We start from the raw sequence: 10,921 nt of genomic DNA, 5'->3' as shown, positions 1-10,921 counted from the left end.
CCCCGCCCTCCCCACCTCCCCACCCTCCCCACCTTCCCTCACGAGGTGGGGAGGCCTGCCCAGAGCAGACCCACAGACCCAGCTGTCTCTCTCAACCCTCTGGTTCAGGACCAGCCACCCACTTTGGGGACTTGGCGCCCCCCAGCCAACAGGTCAGTTCCCCAGCACATGACACTCCAGGGCAGCTCATCAAAGAAGGGCCTCGTGACAGGGAGGCCCCTTGGACACCTCCACCTCCCAGCTGAGACCCCTCCTGGTCCAGACCTGGCAAGTCAGGGCCACACTTGGAGAACTACCAGAGCAGGCTGGGGCTGGGGGTTGGGCTCTGGACGTGCTGTGCAGGGCACCCAGCGAGGCCTGAGGGCCTGGGCTGTGTTTGCTCCTAATGGAACATGTGGCCAGTAAGGGGCCAGGCCCTGCGCTGGGTGCCCTGCCCCGAGTCACCTAAGCCGTCAGGCTGCTCGGAGCTCGGAGGGATCTTCATCTGCCCTGCTCAGACCTGATGGGCTGGCAGCTCGCGCAGTGGGCGGAGGTGGAGGGGTCTGTGCCACCACCTCTGGAGACCCCTCACCCAGCCAGGGTCTGTGCTGACACCCACAAGGGGCCTGGATGTGCTGCCTCCCAGGTGAGGCTTCCATGCTGCCAAGTTTACAGTCCTGAAAAGCAGGAGGTCTTTGGAGAATCGAGGATCCCAAGAAACGTCTGTCCATCTGTTCCCAGAGGGATTTTACCTATTTTGGATTCTTCCCCCTGGAGACCGTAACAGATGTGTCAGCTGAGTTGTTGCTCCTTTCCCTCTTTCCTTGGCTTGTGCCAGAAGCAAAACTGCCATCCCTGACCCACCATCCGTCGCTTTCTCCAGCCTCCCGGTGGATGGGGAGGCGCCTGGGGACCCGCAGCTCAGAAGACCTTGTGGGCGGACAGCTGGCTGCAGCCCCTCCTGCACCGGGAGCCCGTTCTTTGAGGAGGACTTTCTAACGCCCCAGGCTCCTGCACACACAGAGAAGTAGATAACCTCAGAAGGAAGTTTCCCCCAAAGTTCCCATTAGAAGACTGTTTCCCCCCTTACTTACTTAAATCGCTCATCCTGAGGTAGTCCTTAAGTGGTTGATTTCCACTAAAAAGCAAGCAAAGGGTTTCAGAAACCTAGTCCCTGCTTTGCTGGTCCCTGGGCGAGGTCCGACCAGCTCTCTTCCCAGGCTAGGTGGGGAGCGGCTGGCCCACCCACTGAGGCTCTTGTTGGATGATGGGTACAGCACCCTCAGCCAGCTCCCCAGCCCCAGGCTCTCGGTGGAGTGGACAGTGGGGCCAGGTGGGTGGCAGGCCTGGAAGCAGACCTTGAGTCAGGAGTGACCCTGTCCTCAGAGGACCTCCTCACGCATCCCCATCGTGTGCCACCCCAGGGGCCCTTCCTGTCCTCCGTGGTCCGCATCGTTGGCCCTGTCCAGGGGTCTAGTGGTGGTGCCCAGTGGTGCCTCCCCTGCTCCTGCGTGCAGACAGAGGGGAGTTTCATCTTCAAGCGGAGCAGCACAGGAGGTTTGTCAATAGCTTGCATGCCACTCGGTGGGACTTGATGCAGTGGGGTCATCCATGCTCCAACTGATCAACCCAGGTCTCCAAGGAGCAGAGCAAGAGGAGAGGCTCTTGGGGCTTGTTCTGGCAGCTTCTCGGAGGACAGGGCTTTCTGGAGAGCCAGACTGCTCGGTGCCCATCTGCCTCTCATGTTGACTGGGTGCAGACGTGGCCAGGCCGGGACAGGGACTAGGCGGGTGTCTGCCTGGTGGACTTTCTACACAGAAATGCACAGACCCCGGCCTGTGGAGAGGATGTCAGATGTGGCCACACACCGAAGCTGCACTTCCTGCACGTACTTTTCCCAGCCCTGCTTGGTGGAGACTTAATTCCCTGACGAGGGAGGTGTAGGATAGCTGGCGTTTCCCGACCAGGTGCACAAGACCCGTCATCTTGCACCTCACTGCCATGCTACTCGCCCAGGGTCTTGAGAAAGGAGGGGTGGAATCCACAGTGACTTGAATTCTGAGGCTCATCACCAAGAACTTATGGACTAGTCTGTGCTCCTGGGGCTGTGAGAGCCCTGATGTGAGATCATCAAGCGAATGGAGCCCCAGAAGGAGGGGCCCCAGGGCGTCCTCCCTCCCGTCAGAGGTCGAGATCATCTTAGGTCATTCCAGGATTGGACTTGTTGTGGGATTGGGGCAGGAGCCCCTGGTCAGCATTGGAGAGAGATGCTAGAAACCTCAAAATGAGGAAGGAAAACCTGGTGCCTTCAAGCCTGTGCCCGGGGCATCAGAGGGCGGGTGGTCAGGCCCAAACCTCAGCTGGCTCTGGCCGCCCTTCCCTGGGACCCTCTTCTCCATTCAGCGCCTGGCAAGGGCCCACTCAGGTGTCCTGTTTGTCCTCGTGGGAGTTGGCGTGGGAGTCAGACAGACCCCATCCTCTGCCCAGACCCAGGTTCCCATTGGCCGTGTGAGGCACTAGGAGCTCAGCCCTAGGACAGAGGTGCTGGGAGGTGGGGGGCGGGGGGTGAAGAGAAGCGAGTGTTCACTGAGTCAACAGACCATTAAACAGAGACAGTGGCAGTTTAGTGCCCTGCAGAAATGGCCCTCTTGTCTTAGTGGGATGTGTCCTGTCCACTGTGGGGAGACGCAGCTGGCCTGCAGCTGAGGGAGGGAGCCTGATAGGAGCTGGGGGCCGGGAGCACGTGTCTTACTCATTGTCTCCTCAGGAGGGCATGTGGTCCCCAGTTTGCCATGTTGTTTTTGCCCATGAAGCCATTGGGCTCCCATACGTTCCCCTTCTTAGTGACCATGTGCATCTGGACTCGGTGCCCCGAGCTGTCTGCCATCAGTCTTGGTCAGGCCTGAGGCGCAGGGCTGGATGCTCATAGAGCTGCCATGTCCCCTGCCACAGTGAGGCCGTCTGGGAGAAAATGGCGCGCATGTGCGTGAAGACCCAGCGGCTGGACATTGCGAAGGTGTGCCTGGGGCACATGGGCCACGCTCGCGGAGCCCGAGCGCTGCGGGAAGCCGAGCAGGAACCGGAGCTGGAGGCCAGAGTGGCCATGCTGGCCATACAGCTGGGCATGCTGGTGAGTGCAGGCAGACGGCGGTGCTCCGATCATCCCTCAGATGAAAAGAGAGCAGGCCTCGTAGGCAGGATGCTGCTTGGCGGCCTCCCTGGGTGGTGTGTGGTGTGTTCTTGTCTGAGCCATGGGGTTGCAGGGAACAGAAAACCCCTCAAACAAGCTGAAGCCAAAACGAGGAGATGGGGAGTGAGGTCCTCTCCCTGCCTCCTGCATGTTCACAGAGCTCATGGCCCCTTGTAGCCCCGTTGGCCCAGAGAGGCAGGTGGAACTCACAGGAGGCAGAGGCCAAGTGGCCAGACACAGCTCCCTGCCATTGAGGGGTGAGCAGCGCAGACAACCTGAGGCTCTGACAGGGTCTGAACACCCTGGCTGGGCGGGTGGTGGGAGAGGTCAGACCCTTCTGGCTGATGTTTGAGGCCTGACCTCTCAGCATTTGTCCTGACCATCCCTGGATGTGGGGTCCTGAAGTATCTGTCTCGGGGTGTGTTGAGGTCTTGGTCGGGGGCTGCTTGATGCCGGACCTCCCTACCCCCAAACTGCAGTGGGTCCCGGTGCCCATCAGCCACTCTCAGGGGCAGTGTTGGCACCAACATACATCCTTCCTCCCCTCAGGAGGATGCAGAGCAGCTATACAAGAAATGCGGGCGCTATGACCTCCTCAACAGGCTACACCAGGCCTCTGGCCAGTGGCAGAAAGCCATCGAGGTCGCCGAGCTCCACGACCGCGTGCACCTGCGCACCACCTACTACAACTACGCCAAGCACCTGGAGGCCAGCGATGACTGCAGCCTGGCCCTCAGCTAGTGAGCGAGGGGTGGCCCCAGGGCCACTTGCTTTTTATTGCTGCCCCAGTGAGGTGGCTGCAGAGGTTCTCAGAGGAAGATTCCGGGGTGGGTGCCATCTTGGTGGGAGGCCTTAGGGGGAGCCCCAGTTCTATGGCTTTAGGAGAACCTTGAAGACCGGGCTGCCCCCCAGCCCTGGCTGGGCTCCGAGTTTCTAGGCCTGGGGTCCGCCAGGTGTGTGCGTGGCTGCAGCACCGACGGCGCAGTGATAGTGGTCGAGCCGTCTTGGTCACGTGCACGGCCACAGATACGCAGGCAGGAGGCAGGCAGCTCCATGTCCCCCTCCCCCTCCCCACTCCCCACGGCTCTACCCACCTCGGTCCTGGGTGGTCACAGGGCTGCGACGGGAGAGCATGCTGCTCCTTCTCTCCTCCCACAGCTACGAGAAGTCGGACACCCACCGTTTCGAGGTGCCCCGGATGCTGGCGGAGGACCTGCAGTCCCTGGAACTCTACATCAATAAGATGAAGGACAAGTGAGTGGCCCCAGGCCCCTTGGGGTCCTCCCTCTGGAGCCTCACATGTGCCTCAGAGCTGGTCCCCAGGGTGCTGAGGTTGGGGGGACTTCCTACAGGACCTCACTCTCAGCCTTGTCCACCCGGCATCCACATCTCCTGGCTGCTGGTCACGTGAAGCACACCCTGAGGGTGGCATGTGGGGCCCAGGGCTCGTTTCCTGCGGGAGCAGGACCTGAAGGAGAGCCTGTGGGCTCCTGGCAGGACCCTGTGGCAGTGGTGGGCCCAGTATCTGGAGAGCCAGGCTGAGATGGACGCCGCGCTGCGCTACTACGAACTGGCTCAGGACTACTTCTCCCTGGTCCGCGTTTACTGCTTCCAAGGCAACATCCAGAAGGTAGCAGCCCCAGGGGGAGGTGGGCTGCTCGGCGGGGCAGCCAGGCTGCAATGCCCGGGTCTCTGGTGTCCCTAGGCTGCTGAGATAGCCAGCGAGACTGGGAACTGGGCCGCCTCGTACCACCTGGCCCGCCACTACGAGAACCAGGAAGACGTGCGGAAGGCTGTGCACTTCTACACGCGCGCACGGGCCTTCAACAACGCCATCCGCCTCTGCAAGGTAGCGGCGGGCGCCTAGTCTCTGGGTGGGGAAGGGGGCTCAGTACTGGTTCCCACACTCTTAGGTTAGAGGGTTATATCAAGAGCATCACACCTACCGCCCTGGCTAGATTCTACCACTCAGGCCTCACTCTGTGCACCGCCCGTCACCATGCTCTCTGCTCCCTCCTTCTGCCATCTCATCCTCCCTAGGGAGGCACTGAGTGGTCCCGGGGATGTGTCCCAGAATCCAGGCTCCTGAGGGAGCAGTGAGGCTGCTTACGTCCTCGTACATGGCAGACTCTGCCTCTGTAAAAATGTTCCAACCCAGGGTTTCACTTCTGGAAAAATCCCAAAGGTCACGATAGTTCCCGCAGTGTCCTGTGTAACAGAGAAGAAGGAAGCCTCTGAAAGTTCTGGTACACAAACTAGGGGTTAGAAACCACAGCCGTGTGGCAGCTCCCCATTCACAGACTTGAGCCCCTGCCCACAGGAGCACGGCCTGGACGACCAGCTCATGAACGTGGCCCTGCTGAGCTCCCCCGAGGACATGATCGAGGCCGCACGCTACTACGAGGAGAAGGGCGAGCAGATGGACAGGGCAGTGATGCTGTACCACAAGGTGGGGGCCAGCCCTGCCCTAGGCCTCGGGGCACAGCAGGGGCTGGGCCACGGGGTGGGGACGGCCTGAGCATCCTCGGCCCAAGGCTCTGGAGCTGCTCAGACCTCCCCCTTTCCACAGGCCGGCCACTTCTCCGAGGCCCTGGAGCTGGCCTTCGCCACCCAGCAGTTTGCGGCCTTGCAGCTGGTAGCGGAGGACCTGGATGAAAAGTCAGACCCCGCCCTCCTGGCCCGCTGCTCCGACTTCTTCCTGGAGCACAGTCAGTATGAGAAAGCAGTGGAGCTGCTGCTGGCTGCCAAGAAGGTATGGCTCACTGCCTCTTGCGGTCATGACCTCCCCAGGAGGGCCCAGGCACCCCCTGCCCTGGGGGTGGGGGCACCGAGAGTGAGCTCCCCTGTGCATGAATGTCTTCCAGTCACAACCAGGGAATCATACTTTCCTCTGTGTGCGTGTGGTAAGACACATGTCACGTAAAACTGACCATCCTAGCTGTTAGTTTAAGTGCCCAGCTCAGCAATGTTAAGTACATTCACATTTTCATGCAGCTAATCTCCAGAACTCTTTATCTTGCAAAACTAAAACTCTTTCTGGCCCCTGGCACCCACCCTCCTAATTTCTGTCTCTGAGTTTGATGTCTCTAGGGACACATGTAAGGGGCATCGTACTGTATTTGTCTTTTTGAGGCTGGCTTCTTGCACTCAGCATCACGTCCTCCAGGTTCACCCCAGTAGAGCCTGTGTCAGGATGTCCCTGCTGTTTGAGACTGCACATACAGACCACAGCTTCCTGGTCCATCACCCACAGATGGACATCCGGATCGCTTCTGCCTTTTGACTGTTATGAATAAGTGTGAGTGTGAGCATGAGTGTGCAAACATCTCTTCAACACCCCGCTTTCAATTCTTTCGGGTATTTACCCAGAGAGGGAAGCACTGGGCCATATAGTGACTCTGTCTTAACTTCCTGAGGACCCGACAGACTATTTCCACAGCAGCGGCACCATTTGACTTTCCCACCCACATTGCACCAGTGTCCCAGTGTCTCCACGTCCTCCCCAACATTTGCTGTTTTCTGGTAGTAGGCACCCCAGTGAGCATATGCACTAATCTTTCTTACGTAGAAAAATTCCCCTTGATAGAAACTGAATGGAGACGTAGAAAGTTGTAAATCATACAGAATTAGCCTGTCCAAAATGGACGATCTTTCTTCCTGCGGCCAGAATTGTGAGTGCAGTTTGGTCTCTCACTACTAAGTGATACGCGAATTCTTGGAAAAATGAAATGGCACACACACACCAAATTCTTGGTTAGAAAGACCCACGGACACACAGACTGGCCTCCCTGAGACACTCTCAGACTTACTCTGACCCCAGGAGAAACACCACTGGGCTTCCTCTGACAAGATAAGTGGATTCTATAGTGTCACAGTGAAAACCAGTGAAGACCCAGGAAAGATCTGGAAAGAAGACTAACAAGAGGTAATTACTCAAGTGGTAGAGCACATGCTTAGCATGTACAGGGTCCCAAGTTCAATCCCCAGTACCTCCTCCAAAAATTAATAATAAAACCTAATTACCTCCCCCTGCCAAAATAATAAAAATAAAAAAATAAAATTTATTTAAAAAAAAAAAGAGGTAATTAAACCTCCCAAATCATAAACTATATCAAAGCTATAATCACTGGGATCTGGTGCATGATCAGGCCTACAGAGAATTGGGAAGTACTAGGAAATCCAGAGATAGAACCACATGCACAGTTGGACCTGGTGAAGGAGCATCTCACAGCGGTGGGGATGTGCTGGTCAGTGAATGCGGTCAACACGGGGAACTCGAAGATAAACCCTATGCACCACCTACATCCAAGGAAACTCCAGGCAGTCAGATTTAAGCACATACGGAGGCATCCCCAGTTCCACTAGAAGCCACAGGTGTCTTGTACAATGTTAAAGGAGTGTAACTCAAAACCCAGCAGCCGTACAGGGAAGACCGATCAACTTGACCAAATACAAATTTGAAAATAGCACATGGAAAACACACCGTAAACAAAGCAAAGAGGAATAATAAAGTGGGAAAAATATATTCTGCCTGTATCTCCCAAAGGCTAATTTTCCTTTTTTAAGATAATTGAATTCTATTTTATTCAAAGGCTGATTTTCTTAAAAGGTATAGAGTTCTTATAAACCAGTAAGAAATCTACCCACAACTCAAGAGGAAAGGACAAAGAATACGGATAATTTATTTTTAAAAAAGTATGGATGGTTCCTGAATGTCAGATACTTAGTCTCATTCATAATTAGGGAAATACAGATCAACACTCAGAGAGATACCATTGTTCGTGAATTAGCTTAGGTTGTCATGGGAAACAGATACCCTCAGGCTGTTGGTAGGAACACAGGTAACAACGAAGTCTTCTGCGGCTCAATGCCTTCTGTCTGCTGTGTGGGGCATTTGCACAAGGGTGGGACCAGCAGAAGTCTACCCTCTCCTGGCTGTGGGCCGGGTGTGCACAGTCCTTATGTGCTGAGATGAATCATCTCCAAGACATAGTTCTCTTCTTTCCCAAGTCATATTCTTAAGTCAAGAATATAAAATTTGTCTTAAAATTTTAAGATAGCTAATTAATCAAACCCCTTAATTTAAAATTATGGAGGAAAAAATTATGGAGAAAAATTAATTTCTAGTTTCCTTTCCTCCTACAAGTATAACATTGTTTTGGGCTCCGAGTTTCCTTTGTTGCCTCTAGAATGTTAATAGGGACAGAAAGTCACATGGCCCCACGTGGCTGTGGCTGCTTCCTCCAAGGAGGTGGGGGGCATGGCCCCTCCCGCCCACAGGTGACTGTCCCTTCTCGATCCTCTGGCACCTTTCCAGTATCATGAAGCCCTGCAGCTCTGCCTGGAGCAGAACTTGACTATCACCGAGGAGATGGCCGAAAAGATGACCGTGTCCAAGGATTGCAAGGACCTGTCTGAAGAGTCGCGGCGGGAGCTACTGGAGCAGATCGCGGCCTGCTGCATGCGCCAGGGCAACTACCACCTGGCCACCAAGAAGTACATGCAGGCCGGGGACAGGGTGAAGGTGAGCGCAGCTGGCCATTGGGTACGTCCTGTTCACCCCTAGTTTCGCCCTAAGGGTGAGCTCCCAGGCAGGGCTCTGAAAGGCCAGGGCAGGAATTCTGTCCTCTGTGTTGGGAAGGGGGCCAGCGTGGCTCTTTCTCCATCCAGGCCATGAGAGCGCTGCTCAAGTCTGGGGACACGGAGAAAATCGTGTTCTTTGCGGGTGTCTCGAGGCAAAAGGAAATCTACATCATGGCAGCCAACTACCTGCAGTCCCTGGACTGGCGGAAGGACCCGGAGATCATGAAGAACATTATCAGCTTCTACACCAAGGGCCGGGCCCTGGACCTCCTGGCTGGCTTCTACGATTCCTGCGCCCAGGTACTGACCTGCCAGGCCCAGGGCCCCAGGGATGGCGCCAGCCTGCAGGTCCTGATGCCTCCTCCTGCAGGTGGAGATAGACGAGTACCAGAACTACGACAAAGCCCATGGGGCGCTGACTGAGGCCTACAAGTGCTTGTCCAAGGCCAAGGCCAGGAGCCCGCTGGACCAGGAGGCCAGGCTGGCGCAGCTGCAGAGCAGGATGACGCTGGTGAAGCGCTTCACGCAGGCCCGCAGGTGCGTCTGCCCCCTCCCTGTCCCACGCAGGCCCGCAGGTGCGTCTGCCCACCCCACCCTCCCCACGCAGGCCCTCAGGTGCATTGGCAGAGGGGTTGAGGGGGAGAAGGTGTGTCTGAGGGGCCTGGGCCTTCTCAGCTGTGTGCAGGGCTCCAGCAGGTGGTTCCAGCGAGGGGAACTGTGGGGCAGAGGCTCGGGCTGCAGGCCGTCTCTGTTCTAGGAGAAGCCACAAATCTAAATTTGCACAGGACCCCAGTTTCTACATATTGGCAAATCATCCAGCGTTTCTGAGAGCCTCTGTTTGAGCAGCAGAGCTCAGCCCCTGCCTAAACCAATAAAAACACTTCCTTATCTGAGAACAGGCTTTTTTGAAAGAAGAGTTCCAAAAATATTTGCACACTGTTTACAAAGTGGGGCTCTTTTTAAAGCGTACTCCCCACTCAGACCTGTAAATTCAAGAATGTCTGTTGAGCCTGGGCTGCAGGAGGGAGAAGGCAGGAGAATTGGCAGCAGGGCCTGTGCAGCCAAGGACGGACGTCTGTGGATGGGGCGGGGGGTTCCTGAGGGCCAGAGGGCAGACCCCTCTCCAGGGACTCTGGACACCAGCCCCAGACTGAGTTCTACTCTGGGCAGGCTCACAAGGCCTCCTGGGCCCACCTTGCCCACATGCACACCACTTTACCATGGCAGATGCTGTGTGTCACCACCCTGGGCTTTGTCCATGCCGACCCTGGCAACATGGCCTGCTCCACCCCTCGCCCCCTGTGTCCCTGTCTCCTCTAGACTGTTTCCTGGGCAGGGACTGGAATTGACAAACCGTTGCTCTACAGAGTCTAGTGTGCTACCAGCACTGTGAACCAGCAATTCACGGGCATTATCTTCACAAGAGTCGCATCCTCCACACTGAGTGCCTGCCCTGACCTGTGACATGCAGCCCATGTCCTTGGTTCAGGCTCAGGTTTCCTCTGCTCCCAGCAGGATGTACACTGAGGACCCTAAGGAGTCAGTCAAGCAGTGCGAGCTGCTCCTGGAGGAGCCGGACCTGGACAGCACTGTCCGCGTGGGGGATGTGTACGGCTTCCTGGTGGAGCGCCACATGCAGATGGGGGAGCTGCAGATGGTGAGGCCAGCTCCCTGGGGCGATGGGGGGGTCCCCACCCTCCCCCCAGAGCTCACACTAGGGGAGGCACCTCCCCTGGTTCTGGTTTGGTTTTTGACTTTTTAGCCTTTCTTATTTTGAAATAATTTCATACTAAGACAGTACAAGAATAACAGAACCCAAGTATACCCTTCGCCAGATTCACCACTTGTTGACATTTTGCCACATTTATTCATTCGATATGTTTTTAAATTTCCCTTTTATAAATAAAATGGGAGTTTTCTTAGCCATTTGAGAGGCACAGACATCCTGTCCTGCCCCTTCACTCCTCAGTGTGCTAACACTTGGGGTTCCTAACTCCTGGGTTTTCGTTTATGTAAGACTGGTGTTACTTTTTCCTTAAATGTTGGATAGATGCCTAAGGGAACCCACAGGTCCTGGTCCTTTCTTTGTGAAAGGTTTTTGACAATTCAGTTTAACAGAGTGGTTTTCAAACATTTCAGTCTCTGGACCCCTTTCCTCTGGGAAAGTTA

General features: G+C 56.0%; 1 protein-coding gene and 1 long non-coding RNA gene across 4 annotated transcripts in view; both read left to right on the top strand.

Moving 5' to 3' along the window:
- Window positions 1-10,921, top strand: part of IFT140 (intraflagellar transport 140) — a 69,506-nt gene that overhangs the window by 53,359 nt on the left and 5,226 nt on the right. For all 3 annotated transcript variants that reach the window (XM_031447479.2, XM_064478309.1, XM_010992635.3), the window contains 11 exons: window positions 2,932-3,109; window positions 3,719-3,909; window positions 4,328-4,423; window positions 4,667-4,799; window positions 4,875-5,018; window positions 5,490-5,618; window positions 5,739-5,921; window positions 8,487-8,693; window positions 8,840-9,052; window positions 9,123-9,289; window positions 10,268-10,409. In XM_031447479.2, the coding sequence (XP_031303339.1) occupies window positions 2,932-3,109; window positions 3,719-3,909; window positions 4,328-4,423; window positions 4,667-4,799; window positions 4,875-5,018; window positions 5,490-5,618; window positions 5,739-5,921; window positions 8,487-8,693; window positions 8,840-9,052; window positions 9,123-9,289; window positions 10,268-10,409 (1,783 nt within the window). The remainder of the gene's footprint in view (window positions 1-2,931; window positions 3,110-3,718; window positions 3,910-4,327; window positions 4,424-4,666; window positions 4,800-4,874; window positions 5,019-5,489; window positions 5,619-5,738; window positions 5,922-8,486; window positions 8,694-8,839; window positions 9,053-9,122; window positions 9,290-10,267; window positions 10,410-10,921) is intronic.
- On the top strand, window positions 13-1,233 carry LOC135319183 (uncharacterized). Its single transcript, XR_010377635.1, has 2 exons — window positions 13-152; window positions 818-1,233. It is a non-coding gene; the product is annotated as an uncharacterized LOC135319183 (long non-coding RNA).

The sequence above is a fragment of the Camelus dromedarius genome, chromosome 24 (assembly GCF_036321535.1).
Source record: "Camelus dromedarius isolate mCamDro1 chromosome 24, mCamDro1.pat, whole genome shotgun sequence".
NCBI lineage: Eukaryota > Metazoa > Chordata > Mammalia > Artiodactyla > Camelidae > Camelus > Camelus dromedarius.
Note: the sequence above shows the minus strand (reverse complement) of the source record. Positions and strands in the feature narration are given on the sequence as shown.